We start from the raw sequence: 20064 nt of genomic DNA on the forward strand, positions 1-20064 counted from the left end.
AGTGGCCAATGAGTGAAATGGATCATATCAACTCCATCTTCTCATGAGCACCAAAATACAATGTCAATTAAAACTCTTGCCTTGGTTCCTGCTGATGTTAGTACATGTGAGTGTTTGTGGATTTCTTGATATATGGTCAACATTTAATAGCAATTTAGATTTATTAAACCTGTGATGCTGTTTGTGGTAGTGTGTAGTCAAAGAAAGAAAGATGCTCTTTCAGTGCCAACCTCACAGAGATGTTGAGTGGCCTTATGTACCTCAAAAAATATATTTAAAGGAGCTATAATCAATATTTATATAATAATAAAAATGTATGACAATAATAAAATGTGAAGGGAATCATTTGTAGTGTTAAACCTTCACAGAATGATCACCTGAAGCTGCAGGTTTAGCTGTCCGGTCCGCAACTTTACTGTTCTAGTTTACTCTCAGCTCTCATAGTGTCGTTTTCATTGAAAAACTCTAAAAACCCATTGTACACTACCTGCTCAGCAGCAAACAGCAGACAGACACAGTAAGCTACTAGCTAGCTGGTGAATATTTAGCCAGATATTCCCTCTGGAGTTGGTGGAGACCAAAAACAGAGCAAAAAGAAAGGGGATATTGGACTTACATTCATCACGTGGACAGAAACACGACTCCAAATGAATGATGATGTTGCTCCATAACTGCTGGATGTGTAAATAATAATTAATAATAGATTTAAAGTTAGGATCAATCTGGTTGTTATACTTTTAGTAGAACAAAAAATACTAAACCTCTGTATTGTTAATGCACTAATCCTAAATAATAGTTTTTTCCTTTATACACACCTGGTACTTTCTGATAAATAATGTTGTATTTGCGTCTTTACTACAAAGAGCTTTGTGCTTTACTGCCTTATCAGTGACTGATGTTCAATTCTGGCGTCTTCGTTTTAAGCACACAGAGGCCTTAAAGTGAGACTGTGTACCTTTTTCCTGAACAGCAGCTAGTGTGGCCACTACCTTAATAATAATACAATAATGCTGAATGATAAAACATAGCGTGACAGTCGCACAGGTAGAAAGGAGTCATATCTGACGCAGTAATGAACAGTGTATCTTCACCGCAACGAAATGAAAAAATGAAGGAATAACTCCCAATCAACCATATGAACACTTCCGAAATTATAATGCAAACACCATTCATTTATTGGTATAATATCTTATAATACTTTGTAGGTATCATTCTGTTAAATACATATGTACTAAGCCTGTGTGTATCTATAGGCAGGCATTTCACATTCAAGTCCAGGTTCAGTGCAGTGACGACCAAACTCTTCTAGTCAGATTCTCTTGTTCCTAATACAGAAGTGAACGCGGAGCAGAGGAGAGGAGAGGAGAGGAGCTACTGCTCCTTAATACATCACTTTATCATCTGTGATCATTTTACCTTATTTCTATCCCTCCCTCCTCCTTTATCTCCTCTCGTCATCCCTCACTTTTATGCTCTCCTTGTCGTTTTATCTGTAGACTAATGCCTCTCCATTCACTAAGGTTGAATTTCACCGGAGGAGGGACAGAGCGGTCTCCCTGAGGTCCTCCTTTATGGCGCCAATATAAACCAGCCGGGAATGCATTGTGGGTCAGCTGTAGAGACAGGCACACGGGTCCCATAGGATACAATCAGTGATCAGTTTAGGTCCAGATTTAGACAGTATAAGGTTTAGCTTAGGCTGTTTTAGTACAGTTTGGATCCTTTTGGGGCTACTACGACAAATAACGTAACTAACTTAGGACCAGATGCTGTTGAGCTTGCCAGGTAACAAGGCAATGCAAAATAGATATCATCATGTAGCCTATATGTAGGGAGGAATACGGGAGTCAACTAGTTCTTGAACAGTGCTGAGTGCTGTCTTGAATCTAACACACTTTTGGGCTTTCTCCGGTGATTCACTTGTGCCAACAAAGCTCAAGATGCTATTTGACTCATCAGAAAAAGAGGATTTATTTGAAGAAGTCGTCTCAGGTGCTCAGCAGAATAGAATAGTTTGGAGTCTCGGGGGTGGGGTGCATTCATGCTTTTGTCGGTGAAGCAGCAGCGGTAAGGATCCTGGTGAATCTTGGTGAACAATCAACGTATGTGGCTTCATCCCGATCGTCTAAAGGAACAGTTCTGGCGCTGTGGTCGAAGGGTGCTCGGAGTTGTCGCTGCTGATGGGGAAAAGGCATCGAAGGGGCTGCTGAGATACACCCTGTTAGATTGGTGGTGTGTGCATGTTTGTGTCTGTGCACCCTGAAGTGCGCCTGAGTGCATGTGTGTGTGTGTGTGTTAGCTTTTCTTCAAGAGTTCAGGTTATTTAGCAGCTGATGTGTCTTTAGACCGACACAAATACATCCGGTCCGAGTTTTATCCGTGTGCACAATGACATCAGACCAGGATCCACAGGCTCATTTTAAACTAGTCTCATTATAGTCGGCATAGATTAATCCAAAAAGAGTCCATTCTGTCGTCGAAAGATGCGGGAGGCCTCAGAGGAAGGGGTTGTGGCTGTGTGTCTGTGACTGAGTGCGCTGCGGCGGTCGTGGCGAGAGGGGGAGCAGCGGCTGCGGGAGGTTGGAGGGAAGGTCCAGGAGTCCGGCAGGAGGTTGTGTTTGAGAGGAGGGGAGGACGGGTGTCTGGTGGTGCAGAGGGAGGGGCAGCGACGGGCTGTAGGAGAGCATGTGGGGGGGCAGCGGGGACGTAGAGGACGGCCGCATTTGGTTGAGGGTGAGGCGAGGCTGGTCGCAGTGGAAGGGGTTGGTGGGAGACGGAGCACTCAGACCTGAGAAGATAGAAACAGAGTGGGTGGAAAACGTTTTAATAATATCCCAATACTGTTCCTGTAATATGAGTTCTTCAATAAGTGTTTTGTTACCTGAGAGGAAGGGGTTGTTGTGCAACTTGCTCGGAGGGTTGAAGGGTATCAGAGCGTCTAAATTGACCAGCGAGGCCCCCGTAGGTCCCAGGAAGGCCTCGGGGGTTCGACACATACGTGTATGCGGGGCGCTGAGCGGGGGCGCTAGCCGGGAGAGGTCAAACATCTCCGGGCTGGCCGACTCTCGTCCATTTACCTGGGGCTTCACCGGAGGGTCGGTCCCAAATGGATCTGGCATGGAATCTGCTCCAGCAAATGGGTCAGAGTCTGACTTCATCCCAAACAGCTCTGCATCTGCATCGGGAACAGAAAAAAAGGTTATTGAGAGGATAAGATGCAATATGAAGCAAGGGTGATACATTTGTATTCTAAGTTTCACAAAGGTAATACAGGAATTTGTTCCGCCCCTTCCGGTGGACCACCATGGGACTTTATTTCGGCAAAAAATATGAACGGTAGTCAACGGCGAGAGAAAAATATTTGTTTGATCCTTTTGAATTGCGCCATGAATCACACATATGATGTTTGTCAATTTAAAAGTTAATTTTGCAAGTCAAGAAAGTCGCAGTTTGTTGTAAAACTGTTGAAGTAAAAGACTGTGAAAATACATAACTAGGCTCAAAAGACTAAACACCCAAAAGTCACGTAAGTGACGTCTCTCTCGCTGAAGCATGTTGTGTGTTTCGTACTGGGATGAACTCACACGAGCTACGGGTCTTACTCGTTCTTTCTCTTCCCGGCTGATAAAAAGACCAGGAGTCGCTGGATAAATCACATCAGGTAAGATAACGTTTCATTTGTGTGTGGAACATGGCTAAGTTAGCTAGCTAGCTGGTGTTGGTGATGTATATTGTGCGAGACGAGAGATGTAGTTCACTGAGCAGTTTCACACAAAACGAAATGATACTACAACAAACTGTGACTTTCTTGACTTGCAAAATTATCTTTTAAATTGACAAACGTCATATGTGTGATTCATGGAGCAATTCAAACAGGATAAAAAAAATATATATTTGTCTCTTGTCATTGACCACCATACATATTTTTTTCCAAAATAAGGTCCCATGGGGTCCACCGGAAGGGGCGGGACGCCTCTCTAGGGTCTACCTCGGAAAGGTAATTGTCATAGTACAACAATGAATATGCAAAGTACCACAAACACCAACATACACACAATATTGTACAATATATACTCATAATGTGAATGAATTGAAAACCACAGTAGGCTAACTTTGGTCTGTACTGTGTATCTACAGTAAGTTATCTTGTGTTGTGTTATCTTGTGTGTACTCTGTGTACTTGCTGTCCATGGGCTCATGCTGGAACAAGATTTTTTTTCCTTTCCAACCACTGTCCATGCAGGAGACGTATTGCTTCAGTAAGATCCAAATGTACAGTCAAATCCACAGTCTTGTGCTACACTACCTGTGGGACTAGCAGGTTGAGGGGAGGACACTTGAGGAACCTCCTGATTTGGATTATCCTCGTCCTGTGCAGCGAACGGATCTGTCCCATCACCACCTGCTTGTCACATTGAAAACAGTACAACTTTAGGCAGAGTGCAGCGCTTACTTTGTTTTTTGACAGATATTGAAAACTACAACATATGTGCATTTTGATGAGGTGTTTCTAAAAAGGTACCTCCGTCTGTCGGGCTGTCCCACGTGTGATTGACAGGACTGGAGGAAACAGGCGCTGCTTCCCAGGGGTCTGTGCGTGAGTCGGCACATGGAGCCCAAGGATTGGACGCGTTGGAGGATGAGGGAGGGGCCGCCCAGGGGCTACCAATCACAGGAGTGCTGGAGTGGACCGCTGTGACGAAGAACACAAAACTGGGTGTGAAGCATTAAAAACACACTGAATGGGTGCGTCTGTGATGAGTCACCCACCTACAGAGTCCCAGGGGTCAGAGGTGATGTCATCGGTGGGTTGGGCAGAGTTCCAAGGGTCACTAGGCTGAGGCGGGGCCTCAGATGAGGGGCCAAATATGTCCACCAGGTCCAGCATGGCCGACTACAGAGAGAGACAAAACCTTTCTGTAAATCTGTGCCAAACATCCTCAGGTTTGTGTTGCTGGATGTTTTTTTGAACCATGCAAGACTCTCAATAAGAGCCGGACGTATCAAGCCCTGTTGAGATCTGTGGAGGAGAGTATGGGAACTGATGTGGTTACTGTGATTGTACCATATAATACAAGAATTACTTTAAAACACTATTTAGGCATTCAGCCGGGCAGATCTTAGTTAAAGGTACAGTGTGTATAATCTAGTGGCATCTAGTGGTATGGTTGCAGACTGCAACCAACTATGTACCCCTCCTCTCACTCCTCCCTTTCCAAAACTGTTGTCGGAGAACTACGGTGGCCTTAAGGTACAAATAGTTTCCGAGTTCTGCTCTGGAAATGAAAGTGTGTCACGCAAACAGACGGAATGACGGGCGGACGGAAGGACGGACACGTAAAGCGCTATATACCCCCAACTAACAACATATAACAGCAGGAGCATTGTAAGCGTCCTTGTGAGTTATATCATTATTTACTGGTCTGTTATTGTAACGTCTGATTAATATATCAGAAAGCCAGATGCTTTTGTACCATATATAAACTTTATCTTTTGCTTGGTATTGTGTGTATGTTAGCTTGATTGAGGTAATAAGAAATGTAAGGCTGCATCTGGCCTCCTCTGTTTAGATTAGTCTGCAGCAGCTGTTAGAGCAGCATCTCACAGCAGAGTACACAGCAGTGCAGTGCATAGATATTCTGTCTACTGTGTTCATATAACTAACAGCAGCCTTAATTTAGCAATTATAAGCCTTTTGATGATTCAAACGCAAACAAGAATTTCCAAGTGATAAAACATCTTTCAAATAACACATCACACCATATCTTAACATATGCGAGGGTGGCATTATCATGAGAGGGTTCATATGAGATCATAAAGGCCTTTCATACAGCAAAATACTGCAGACTGCAGTGCGTTCATGATGACATGTTAAATGGATATTAGGAAATGTGATACCATAAAAATTGCTGATGTGGAGTAACAGTATATACAGTAAGAACTTGTGATGGTAATATTATCAGTTAATTTCATTTTAGCACATAAATAAGTACATGAAAAAATGGGCACCTAATTAACTACTTTTACCACACTTACATACACAAACATATCGCATGTCGACATCATGATTATAACAATGTGCATCTTTCTTTTAGAAAGAAACAATAGTACCCTTCTTGGATTACTCAACTCTTCCCTATCGAGCTACAGTTCAGTTTAAACTTTGTAACTGTCGTGAGAACGGTCACAGAGTTTCTATTTGGTTAATTTGGCACAAAAACTGACAGTTCAAAAAAGTTTGTCTGACTGAAAATAATGATCTGTTTCTTCTCAGTATTCTGTCTCATGTTAGAAATTTAAAGTCCGCCTCCAGTCAAAAAACATATTTTGCTTACTGCTGCTTCACTTTGATGTTTGAGCTTCACGGTGCAGAATGATGCATATGCGTCATGTGTTTTCACATTCATCTGCTCAACGTATTCTCATACAACGGTTCGTATGATATCTTGCGAAATCTTTCGTTCGTTTTCCTACGAATGTCCAGGAACACGTGTCAATTTCCGCTCGTGACATGCATACGGTCTTTTCAAAATAAACTTCCGTCTTCACAGGAAACAACTACCTTAGGTTTGGGCAACAAAACTAATAGTTAGGCTTAGGAAAAGATCGACGTGGTTAGGTTTAGGCAACAAAACTACTTAGGGAAAGATTGTGGTTTGACTTAAAATAACTACAAAAGTGGGGTAACTTAAGTATGTAAGTTACGTGACAAATACATCAACATTGACACGGGACACGAGCGCCGGTCTCCTGGGCAAAAGTCCGGTGTTTTTTGACCCACCCATCCACTCATACCTCCTCTCTATGCAGCGTTCGCTACTATTTACTTCCTGGTTCACGATTACGTGCATTACACACAAATTTGTTTTGTGGGATATACACGAATTACAGTGCATTACTTTAATGTTGCATTACTTTTCGTAGGTATAGCTACAAACAATGTATGAGACCAGCCTGATCTGCTGAAGGGGGGAAAGTTTCTCTGTGTTCACCTTAAATCTGAGTTAAACACGTGTACGTATCAGCAAGATTTTGTGACATCGCAACTAGTCTGGAAGCCAATCGTGGTCCAGTATGTAGCGAGTTTACACAAGTGTGAGGTGGAACCCTGAAGCCTCCAGGTCACATAAACTGAGACTGGCCTTTTCGTTGAAGTAGGAGACATCTTGTGTTCGGCAGTTAAACATTTAAAACTAAAAATATTTGCTCATTCATAGATTCTGGATTTGTTGAGGGAGAAGGGGTGGATTTAATTTGTGACCAGCCATGTTGAGATCAGTTGAGGAAATACAAAGCACCGCCCACCCGCCGGAGCAAATTTTCTCATTTTACAGCTAAACAGTACACTACAAGATGTTTCTGAAAACATTTGAGGGGAGAAATATGCATTACAGTAACAGAATATTGATTCATATTTGATCAGTGCTGCCTAGTTTAACCGTTTGATCTGAGTTTGCGAGTGATTGACAGCTGCCACCGTTGAATGAACAGCCAATAGGAACGCTCTCTCTCTGAAATGACCTGTGATTGGTCAAAGTCTCCAGTCACGGGCTAGATTTCATAAAGCCTGAAAACAGAGCCATGAGGAGGTGCAGAAGTCTAGTTTTCTCTCAGAACACTTGAATTATAATATGTTGAAAGGTTATTATGGAATTTTTGCCCAATGATGCCAAAAACATTCTGCCTACTGCAGCTTTAAAGCATCAGATAAAAGGTCATTCATTAAATGTCCTATTTGAATGTGTGATGATACAAGACATGATGATGTATGACACGTATCTAACCTTGTGAATATGTCAGGAATTACGACAATCAGAGAACCATTGAGAAGCTCACTGTTTTTTTCCCTGGTCTTTCTTTCCACGCTTTTTCTATGGAGCACCTGAAAGCACCAGGACTTCTACGATAAGCAGCACAATATGACCAATTATAAGCCACGGGGACCTTTACATAAGACAGCTGGTGACTCTGATTGGCTTGTTGACCGGCCAATAAGTAAAGGAGCTGGTGTGCTACGAGATAAGGAGTATGCTTTCAGGGAAATGTCATGCTGAGCTCAAGGTTAGACAACACAAAGTCATTATCATTCAGTAGGCACCTCTTTCTCCTCTCTACCTTTTCTCTCTCTCAAACCTCCCTCATTATGCTGATCTACGTCTTTTTGTCTCGTTTCCCTCCCTATCCCGCAGTCCGCACTATAAACTCCACTTCATTCTCCAAATGCCTGCCAAAAAAATACACCTACAGATGCACCCGCCCACCTCACCACCATGCCATCACACACTCATGTAGCATGCATGCACCCACACACACACACACACACACACACATACTGCACAGTCAGCACACACACGTTTTTTAAAACTCACCTCCTGTGTCCCCGACTGACTCTCTCTCCTGCTCTCATCCAGGGCCTTCTGTAACAGAGACTCGTCTCCTTGGCGACAGCACTGCTCCTGCAGGGGCGGCATCGTGACATCATCAACATTATCGGCACGGCTATGAGCGTTGACGCGCACACACACCAGCGTTAGTGAAACAGTCTTTGGTTTGGCCCTGCAAAACGAAGGCATGCGCTGGTGGCTTTTTTGTACTGTTGAAATATTTAGTTGACAATGAGCAGAGGCTGGTTTAGAGCAAAGCAGAGAGAAAGAATGCAGTGGATGGTTTGTAAGTCGAAGTTTAAACATTACTTATGTGAGAAAACAGAGATGTATGTTTGAGAGCCAGAGGTCCTGGAAAGGAGTAAGCTGGCTAAAGAGGGCTAAAGTTAGGAAGGCATTCATTGGACGGCCACAGATACGCATTTTAAGAGCCATACACACACTAGAGGGTTAATAAATGCTGACAACGAATGGTAAGGAGTGATGTGTGTTTCTGTGTGTTTGTGTGTACCTGCTCATGCTCCTTTTGGCTAAGGCTTAAAGCAATCTGTAGTTGTGTGTGTCTTCATCCATCTCTATGGTAACAGGCGAAGGAAGGGCTAGCTAGATTGAGGTGGGCGAACGTTCAGAACGTTTGTAACAACATTTTCATTATTGGAATCATAAAGAGGCAATGAGACATGTGAGTGCGTGTGTGGAGGGAGGGTATGCTGTCACACTAGAGGAGCTAAAGGAGATAACAAATTATCATAATATGTGTGTGTGCTTGTTGTTTTACCTTTTGACTCTCCTCCCTGCTCATGGCTAAAGCCAGCTGGAGCTGCAGCTCCTCCTCGCCGCTGGTCTGAGGTCGAGCCTGCTCCAGGTCTGAGGCGGCGCGAGGGGACGAGGACGAGGCTGCAGAGGGAACAAGTGAGGAGGAGAAACGGTCAGATTGACGTGGGGATGCACGAGCATGGAGACATGGAGCACAGGAAGTGTGGGGCTGATTTGAATATTTTCAGGCCTACGCTGCAGTATTGATAATCTATGTGGCGGATTGTCCAAAGTGCTGGGCTACAGCACAAAATGCATTTCAGTAGGAATCAGCCTGAATACAAGTGTGTATTTATAACGCTTCATCCATTTATCAGTCGCCAACACATGAAATAAGCTCTTCAGGGCTCCAGATAAGTTCAGACTTTAAAGGTGCTGAATTTGAAATTCAGAGCAAATCTATGAATGAGGGATTGCCTCCACACGGATCTCAACATGGCAGCACAAACAGTGCAAACAACTGCAACAGTGCTGACAGAGCTTGGAGGATGGGCGCTACGCTTCCGCCAACTGACGTATGAGCACAGTGTAGAGCGACGGGGATTAGCTAGGCAGTGGGACACACACTGGAACTCACATGCACTAACATGCACATGTAAACAAAGCACAGAGAAGCTCGGATTACAACACACAAAGAGGGAGTGTGTGTCCGCTATATCTTTACTTTAAAAATTGTTGTTTGCTGCTATATTAATGATCTGAATTTCAAATGTAGCACCTTTAAAGCAGTTATAATCAATTCATAAGAAGCAAATGACACTGTGAGAGCACTTGTTTTTAGTGAAAAAGCTCTTAAAAATCTCTGCGTGACTGTCTCCCACAAAGTGTTTGAGACAGTCCTGAAAGGTCTCATAAAAAAGCTCAGGGAAGCGGTTTTCTGCTGCTCTTTAACAGAGGTGGGGCGGCTAATCAGATGTACATTTTCCTGCTTTATAGGCCTACTGTCAAACTGAAAAACACTGTTTGTAAACTATTCAGATAAAGCATAAATCTCACCTTTGTATTGCTTGACTAAGTTTGTTTTCAAGTGCGGAATGTGTGCATTGTTGCCCCTTGTGGACATTGAGGGAAAAGCGGCCATTACAACCATGGGTGTTTTTGTCTCTCCAGCCTCAGGGTGCCCATTACAGCTTAGCGCACCACAATGAGGCGAAGAAGACGCCACATGAGAAAACCTACTTAGACAAGCGACACAAAGGTGAGAGTTATGCTTTATCAGAAGTGCTTTCAAACAATGTATTTAGATTTTGTGGTTTTCAACTATCTCCTACGCAGTGGATGAGACAATCACGAATGGGGCTATGAAAGCCCACTGTACACTCTACCTGCTCAGCACCAAACAGCAGACAGAGTTAGCGACTAGCTGGTGAACATAGTGGCGCATCTAGCAGCTAAAGACCAAGATATTTCCCTCAGGAGTTGGTGGAGACCAAACACGGAGCTAAAAGGAGAGTGAATGTTGTAATGTTGCTCCGTAACTGCTGGATGTGTAAATAAGCAACTGTTTGCCAACAAGTTCGCCGCATCAAAAGGTGATGATATGTCCATGTTCACAAATTGTTTCTGCTGGCCAAAAGTGGCCAAAAAAATAGTTATAGTAGTTATTGGCAGTTTAAATACCCCAAATACTCACAGTTGAATGAGGATGGAGAGCCTCTGGAGCGGCTGAACTCCTCCCCGTACAGCACAGCCATGCTGGGCTGGCTTGTGCGCCTGCCTGGGTGGTAAGACGGGGGTATACCTCCGTACACACCCCCACCTCCGCCCCCGCCCCCGCCTCCAACTCCGCCTCCGCTTCCGCCTCCGCCTCCGCCCCCGCCCCCTCCACTTCCACTTCCTCCCCCAGCCATTCGCTCCTTGGTCTTTAGGGCTTGGCTCCTCTCCTGGCGGAGTCGCTCGTCGTCCCGTAGGAGACACACCAGTTGGCGTGCTTTTTCTCTCACGTTGGCCCCCTGATCTCTGCCATCGCGGTCCACGTACTGGAAGTCACGTAGAGTCTGAGCCACATATAGAAAAAAGACATTTGATGATATTTTAGTGCTGGTGTTCTCAAACTTTTTGGGACCAGGGACCCCTTACAGGGGAGAAATTTTCTAAGGACCCCCTCTTAATCGTAACACCAATTAAGCACATTCTCACCACCATTTGTACTCTTAGATTTCATTAGAACTATCTGTATTGTAAAACCTTGCAACCTAAATACTTCTGACCTGTTTCATAGTGATAAACAGAAACACATTTCAATTTGAATCACGTTAAGATAAGATGAGATAATCCTTTATTAGTCCCACAGCGGGGCAATTTGCAATGTTATTGAATGTTAATACCACTGATATATATACCTTTAAACAGGGGGGGATTTTATTCAAATTAGCATTTGGACCCAATTTGACAGTATTTATAGCATACATTTCACGTAATTGATCTTAAATGCTTTCTGAAAATGAACAGTAGCAAGACCGACATAGTCCTAATAAATCCAAATATTTAAACCTACCAGTATAAAGTGCTGCAACTTTAAAATAATGAACTTACTGCTATGTGTCAAAATCATATCAGAGTTATTGGCCCAAAGCTAACCTGGGTGGGAGTAATGGACACAATATGCTTGTTTTATTGGTACAAATGGTCCCCATCTGTAGATATGCATTTTATTAATGATACAGTACAGTTGTATAATTGATAGCAAATTATTTTGCGGACCCCCTGACAGAGTGCCACAGACCCACTTTGAGAATCACTGCTTTAGAGATCAATTTGAACTTAAAAAATGTACAATTCAATTTGTGGTTAAGAAGATGCAGGGAAACCTCAATAATCTGATCCTCGGGAATGTAACGATATCCCAGTTTGATCAGAAAAGATAGCATCAATTCAGAGTATATATTAGGAAATGATAATATGAATGAAAGAAGGAAGAGTAGTGGTTCTGGTAACAACTAGCAATGGACCAAATGAACAATAAACAATAAAGCAGCTCTGTTCCTGAGGCGATCAGATTGCTGAGGTTCTCCTCTCATTGCAGTCCAGTACCTGAATAGTGAATGCGTTCTCCCGGCACTGTTGGGCCACTCTCTCTGATCCTGTCTTCAGCAGGTAATCCAACAGAGTCAGGGCCTGGAATCACATGCAGGATCAGCACACACACATCAAAAAGAGGATCAGCGCAGTCATTAGAATATATCCTCTAGAGACCTTGAACATCTGTTGTAAATTTCATGGCAATCCATCTGACAGTTGTCAAGATATTTCACTGTGAACCGCAAATGTCAACCTCAGAGAAGAGAGTTAAATCAATTATTAAAGAGGGGGAAAGGTGAAGGGAGGGAAGTGGTGGCGAGTGGTAAGAGGGAAGCCTAAGGAACAGTTAAAGCTAAAGTGAGCTAGCAGAAAGGAAGAGAAACACATAGAGGATTTTTAAATAATCTGATCAGTCAAATCTGACAGAAATCTTTCATGAGGTCACCTTGTAGACGTGTCTCCAGTTCTTGCCGCTGTCGTTGAGGCGTTTCCACACCATGCCCATGACCTCAGCAAACGCCACCACGTTGAAGGTCAAGTCAGCGATCTCTGACATGAGAGACGAGGACGGTCCCCATGGATCGTTGGAGGTGGCCTCGCGAACCTACACGTCACCAGCAGAGGAACAATGATATCCATTTCTTCGCATATTTACACGCATTTATTACACTGCTCTGTTGAATACTTGTTTCTGATTGGTCAATTACAGCATTCTATGGTCTGTTATTTCTTTATAGCAGACCGTTGCTATGTATAACAGACTGTTGCTATGGGCGCAGTTCTGATGTCGGACTCTGGCGGACCATTTTTGTGTAAAATTATTGATTTCTCAAGTAAGCAGCCTTGTATATAAGCGGGATAATGTACAGCTAATGGGTCATTGTTGTGAAATAAACCCTTCAGGGCGATGCTGCACCTCAACGCGAAGCCCTGAAGGGGGTTTATTTCACAACAATGACCGGCTCGCTGTACATTATCCCTTACTTAACATTCTTTCTCATCCAGAGTAACAGTATCGTAAAAAAAGTGAGAGATTACACGCTTCAAAGTATATTTATAACAGAGAAGTCAAGAAATAAGAGGCAGAAGAGAGTTTTGTTTTGATGTGTTTTGATCTGATATGACTCGACATCATTGTTAATTTAAAGGAGTTTACCCATCGTCAAAGTCTAACATAAAAGCTACAGTACAATGACACCTTTATAATACCTTGATCTCCGCTTCTGAATAGTTGTGCACAATATTCTTCACCTGCCGGCGCAGGGCTGAGGTTGTCATGGCGACAGGTGATGGAGGATGTGGAGGGATAAATAGTGGAAAAACAAACAAACAGTCAACAAAAGAAGAGAGAGGGGTAAAGGGGGAACGTGGACTGGAGGAGGAGGAGAGGAGAGGAGAGGAGAGGAGAGGTAGCTATGGCAGTGAAAGCTCCTCTTCTCTGTCAGGAGTTATCGGACGCCCCTGTAAGAAAGAAATAGAAACAATATATGATTAAAAATAAAATCTAGAAGTAACTTTGTGTCATTCTCACCCTTTTACGGTTGATCTATTTAGCAGTGGAACCCGACAATGGGACATTCTGAGCCTCAGCTATGTTTGAATCCATAGTTCAATGCTTTGGGATGTGCTCTGGTTTCATGGGGTAAAGCTGTGGGCTATGACATGAGCCCTGACTTTTTACTCTATATTTGTTAACATCTTAGCAAACTGCCACCATTAAAAGTCTGCCGAATTATCTATAAGCAGTTCCTGTTTGCCATGTGCCCTTGTCTGCACAGACAACTATCGCTGGATTACTTTAATACTGAAGAAAACTTTTAAACGTGATGATTGTCAGGCAAGTTCTGGAGTTATAAAGAACGTCTTTTTTGTTCTGTGATTTCCAGTGGTGGAATGTAACAAATGGTGCCTTCAAATGAAACTCATTCCCTACCCGGAATGAGGCATTAGAGTAACAGAATATTGATTCATATTTGATCAGCGCTGCCTAGTTTGACCGTTTGATCAGAGCTCACGAGTGATTGACAGCTGCTCAGAGACGGCAGGCTCCAGCTCGGCTCTGATTGGTTGATTGAACACCGGAGGACACAGAGGCACATGATTTTTTTCAGATTATCTGTCTCATGCACTACTGTCAGGATATAGGGACCGTTTTATAAAAATAACTTTTTAAAATCATCTTTGCTCCAATTCTACGCACTAAGGCTTTAATCTAGCAGTAACATTAATCCAGAAACATCATATATAATAGTAAAAGACTGACAGGGAACATTTAACTGCACAATGAGTACTTTTTACTTTTGATACTACTTTAAGGACATTATGCTGGTAATACTTAGACACTTTTACTTAAGTAAGGTTTTGAATACTTTATACTCTACCATTTCTGACTCATAGCGATGTTTAGCAGGTATAATGTGATAGTTTTGCGGGTCATAAACCAAAGTCATGGACAAGTTGAACTTTGACCTGATGCCACCAACGTTATTTCATCCTGAGGAGAACATGAACGACATTGCCTTCCACCAGGCCATGTTCGCTAGCACGGCTAAGAACAATGAGTCAAGTTAAAGGCTGCACTTGATGATTTATGTATTTGCCATTTACATCAATATGAAAACACTGAGCAAAACAAACAATGACTGATGATAGTGACTGAATGAGTGGCTCACAACTGGTGCCCGCTCAGGAAGTAGGTCACACAAAAGCTCTGGCACTCAGGTGTCTGATGAAGCTTCTTGGCAGCTTAATTTATTCAGGCCAACACACACATGCAGCTGCCTGTGCACACACACACACAGACACACAAAACCCATTTTCCTCTCCCGAATTCATATTACAGAGAGGACACAAGGGAATCGATCATTAAGGGTTCCTGTGATACTTCTTCCTCTGCCTGCGACTAAGCCCTCACTGACACAGAACACTCTTTACTCACTAAACCAAAGCTGAACTAGGGTGACCTCACTAAACTAAACTCCTTTCATCAGTCATCAGCTCACTAAACAAAGTTACATTTTGAATGTCAAGGTAAAAATGATGTGTTCCTTTTCTTGAGATATTTTTCCCTGGGTGCCTCAGGGCATCATAACCGCTAACAAAACCACCAAGGACAGTTTTGACATACTTTAGTCACTATTTTCTATTAGGGATATGTGTGCATACAAATACAAATGTTCACTTACTTTAACGTTTTTTATTCAAGACTAAACCACTACAAAGTGTATAATAATAGCGTCGTCTTTACTTGAATCTCGACAATAGATTGTCCAAAATTATACATCGGGCAATATTAGCTTAGCACATATATATCAGTATCTGTGTCGGTCCATAAGTACAAATCTTGCTGAGAGTTGATTCATCAACAAATTTCAGGGCTTCCTTATCAGAAATGCCTGTTTATACATTTTGTGTTTATGTTAAGAGCATATATTGGCAGAAATGTCTCTTGGATTTTTTAAACTCTAAAATATTGATATCGACATTGGGTAAGCTATAATGTCTACCAGACAAAGTATTACATGGTTTGAATACTGTGATGAAACTGAATTATATGACAAATTGCTAGATAATAGTGACATACAGTTTTGTTATATCAATCAATATTTCATAAAGTGTGCAGTATATTTTATTTGATGATGTAGTGATTAATGAGAAAGAGGAAAATGTAGACTAAATCCCTTTTTGAATTAATAGTTATACAATCATGTAATAACCTGATGAATTTCATTTGTTGTTTTATCTATTTTATGCCTCATTCAGATTATGAGAAAAAAGGGCTCCTGGGCACAGACCTGTAAAAGGCCTTCGCTCTGCCCGCTCGCAGTATTTGTCACGTTTTTTCAGCAGCATTTTGCAGCTTCACCAGAATTTAAAAGTGCTGCTGCACCTGAAATTTGTATTTTGTTCATGCTGGAGATGAAGAGAAAAGCCTCTCCAAAACCACACAGCCTACGTTTGCACCATGTAAAAAAAAATATTTAAATAACATATAGAACAAAAATAAATAGTGGATTGGACTCAGCATGGGCATTACATTATATTTCATATTATTTAGCTGATGTTTTTATCCAAAGAGACTTACAATAAGTGGATTAAACCATGTGGGTACAACTCCAAAAAAGTGCAAGAATCAAACAAGTACATCAACGTCATCAAATATGCTGATCTACTTCAAGTACATAATGGGCAGATTGCTCACTATAAAGGAACTGACATCAGATGCAAAAAAAGAAAAAATGTGATCAGGACATCCCTACGTTTGACTGAGCCCTTTGGCAGTCAATCCATTATGGGTCCTCTGACATATTGGGCCCTTGAGTTTGTGTCCAGTAAGCCTGTTCAGTAATCCAACCATGCATTTGGCTCTAAATATAAGAACATTATTAAGAGACTGTTACTGCTATAATTATGACAACTAACAATATTGATTATATTTAACAATTACTGGCTTTTTAAAGACTCTTGTTCATTATTTTTTTAATTGATTCAATTCTAATGTCACTGTCCAATGCGGCTCCACATCAGTTCGCAAAGGCTGTCACACTGAAACAAGTCACAGGACGCCTCATCCGGCCGCTGAAAAGCAAACATCAGCAGAAGCGCAGAGGAACTGAAATGCACACAACAGGGACACACAGACAGAAAACTCTGAGGGGAGGATGAGCCTGACAGTGTTTGAGAGAGAGAGAGAGAGAGAGAGAGAGAGAGAGAGAGAGAGAGAGAGAGAGAGAGAAAGAGAGAGAGAGAGAGAGAGAGAGTGAAGGGCATAAAGAAGAAAGTGAAGCTCAGCAACTTCAACCAGTATCACCTTTCTGCAAAATCATCTTCAGCTCTGTGTTCGGACACAGAGACACACACACACACGCACAAAGGTTACCAAAAGCCTGCTACTGTCCACTGCCATGTGTGAAACTATTGCTCTTTTCATCCCTTTATCTGACCCTCACTCGCAAATTCACACTGTGGTAGTAAGTAATATGATTCTTTGTGTCCCTGACAACTCTAAACCCTAAAAGGAATCCGAAGCAATGGAATCAGCTGAAAGACTGTGTGAGAGAGACGAATTGATGTTGCTATTTATGTGTAGCTATATAATCCCAGCTTCAAAATACATCCACCCGTGTTCAAATTTCCCCCATTTCAATATTAGTGTGAGCCCTGGACCAAGCATTGACTGCCGCCCCCCCAACACTGCTAACAGTCACTATTTCACAGTGGTGGAAGAAGTATTCAAATCACTTACCAAAGTAAGATCACACTATAAAAAATAATCCATTACAAAATGTTACTTGTAATGGATGTTAAAAGTGAAGAAGCATTAGCAACAGAATGCACTTACAGTATCAAAAGCAAACGTATTCATTATGAAGAGCGGCCCCTGTCAGTTTTATATTAATATCAATCATTACTATTGCTGCATTGAGATGTAAGCTGCACTTTAATGTTGTAGTTGGTCGACATGCAACACATTTGAACTACTTCATATGCTTCAGTTAAATCTATAACCATGCACCTTATTTTATAAAATGATGTGTTTTTATGTAGTCTGACGACCTGTCCAGAGTGTGATGAAGTTATCCTGGGACAAACTGTGGAGCTGCTCAGAGTAAATAACTCCTTGACAGTATCATGGTGCTTTAACTGGGATATTTTCTGATTCATCACAGCTATGAGCTTTACATTCAAATGACTCATCCGGTGGGTGTAATGATAACTAACTAATTCACTCTGCCGTCACTACGCCAAGAAGAGTCACTTGATGAAATCATCAAGTCAAGTCGTGATGCTCAACTGCAGGGAGCCAGTTGTCTGTATAGATACTAACATTTTGGATAGCACAATGCACATTCTACGTTTTAACTTCAAATACTACACCTTGATCATACCCACTAGTTAAATGATTAAAGCTTCAGTAGGAAGAACGTTTTTGGCATCATTGGGAAAAAATTCATAATTGTAATTCAAGTGTTCTGAGAGAAAACTAGACTTCTGCACCTCCTCATGGCTCTGTTTTCAGGCTTTATAAAATCTAGCGCGTGACGGGAAACTTTGGCCAATCACAGGTTCCTATTGGCTGTGCTCTGGCTGGTGGACGGTGCTTGGTATTTCCTCAACTGATCACAACATGGCATAGGCATTACAGTAACAGAATATTGATTCATATTTAATCAGTGCTGCCTAGTTTGACCGATTGATAGGAGTTTGTGAGTGATTGACAGCTGCTCAGAGACGGCAGCTGGATGGCAGGCTCCAGCTCAGGACGCCGGAAGACACCGGAGGACACCCGTACCAACATGGTTATGTGGGCCCCACATGGGTTATGCTGGGGGTACCTGGGTACCAAGTGGGTATGGGCCCAAAATGGGTATCTTATCTGGGGCCCACTTGGGTCAACTAAGTTGGTCCCACATGGGCTCCCCATGGGGGCTACCCATGTGGGTCCTAGTTGGGTCACTACTGGGAAATTAGTGCATGGGGCCAACATGGAAACTGTGGACAAACCCTCTTACAACCCATATTTCAGCCCATGTAGTTCCCACATAGACCTTAAAGCTGGGACCAAGATGGGTCTTGGGTATGTTACCCAGTTGGGGCCCACATAACACCCATTGTAATCCTGCATGGAATCCTTGTGTGCAATTGACATTGGGCCATTATGGAACCCGCGGACAATCCCATATAAGGCCCATTTTTCAGCCCATTTACTGCCCACATGGGCCCCACATACAAATGTTGGCTGGGACCTGAGGACACAGAGGCACATGATCTTTTTTTCAGATTACCTGTCTCATGCACTAGTCAGGATATAGTGAGCGGTTTAAAACAAAAAAATAACTTTTTTTAATCACATTTGCTCCAATTCCACCTACTGCTGCTTTAAGTGTATGAACTGACATGGCCCCGCGGTGTGATGCGCCAGCAACATGCTCACGCTTAAAAACCGAGACCCTACGTCACCCGGCCCCATCGTCCACATTTACGGATGCGCATGCGTGCTGAGACAGCAGGTGTATAGCCTATACTGTATATCTCAGGTGACGATGGAGAGGAGGAGGAGGAGGAGTGCTCATGGTGGCTCTGCATTATGCATTACTACAGTCTATGTGCAACCTCACCCCCCCCCCCCACACACACACACACACACACATCCATACACACACACACTTGCGGTGGATTCCCTGCTGCCATGTGTGGCACAGATTCCTATGCAAGGCCACTAGAGTTGTCTGTTACAGAGCTCAATACATTGTAGATTAACGTTATATATACACCAATTTATAGCAATTGTCACAATTAAAGCCGGTGATTTGAACATGCCAGCTTACCTTGCCCATTGCTCATCTCTCGCCTTGTCCACTGAGCATCCTCGCCTCTCCTCCTGCTATCTCCTCTCCGAGTCCCCGGTAAGATATCCTCCTCCGCTGGGATCGGTACAACCAAGTCCGACCACAGGCTCCTAGATCCGGCTAAAAACGTGAGAGAGGAGCTTAACAGTGAGTGTTTTCTCCTTGAATGGGAACAGTCAGCCTCTAAACCTCCGGCCTATACCCTATGGGTGATGCGAGCCGCTCGGGCAGGCAGTCAGTGGTGAAATCCGCATAGGACAAGGATAAGCCAGCCACAGCACACGGCTCACTCACTCACTCTCTCTCTCACTCTCTCCCTCTCTCTCACCCAGGCAGCCCCATCCACGCACGCATGCAGCATACACAATCACAGCGGTAAGCGTAAAAGAGAGAGAGGCAGAGGCAGAGTCGTTTGCAGAGTCAGCGGTACTGTTTAACCTACTATCATCCACTGATGGGTGAGTGTGACAGTGTGAATGAGACAAGGATGAATA

At 42.9% G+C, this 20064-nt stretch overlaps 1 protein-coding gene across 1 annotated transcript; it reads right to left on the reverse strand.

Moving 5' to 3' along the window:
• Window positions 1-1163: 1163 nt before the first annotated feature.
• Window positions 1164-19967, reverse strand: epn3b (epsin 3b). Its single transcript, XM_074629101.1, has 12 exons — window positions 19550-19967; window positions 13431-13682; window positions 12667-12825; window positions 12234-12317; window positions 10834-11197; window positions 9163-9281; window positions 8370-8456; window positions 4771-4894; window positions 4523-4693; window positions 4307-4402; window positions 2882-3175; window positions 1164-2788 (listed from the first exon to the last, which is right to left on the reverse strand). The coding sequence occupies exons 2-12, from the start codon at window positions 13497-13499 to the stop codon at window positions 2496-2498; spliced, it is 1860 nt and encodes a 619-aa protein (XP_074485202.1). The 5' UTR covers window positions 13500-13682; window positions 19550-19967; the 3' UTR covers window positions 1164-2495.
• Window positions 19968-20064: the final 97 nt, after the last annotated feature.

The sequence above is a fragment of the Sebastes fasciatus genome, chromosome 3, assembly GCF_043250625.1.
Source record: "Sebastes fasciatus isolate fSebFas1 chromosome 3, fSebFas1.pri, whole genome shotgun sequence".
NCBI lineage: Eukaryota > Metazoa > Chordata > Actinopteri > Perciformes > Sebastidae > Sebastes > Sebastes fasciatus.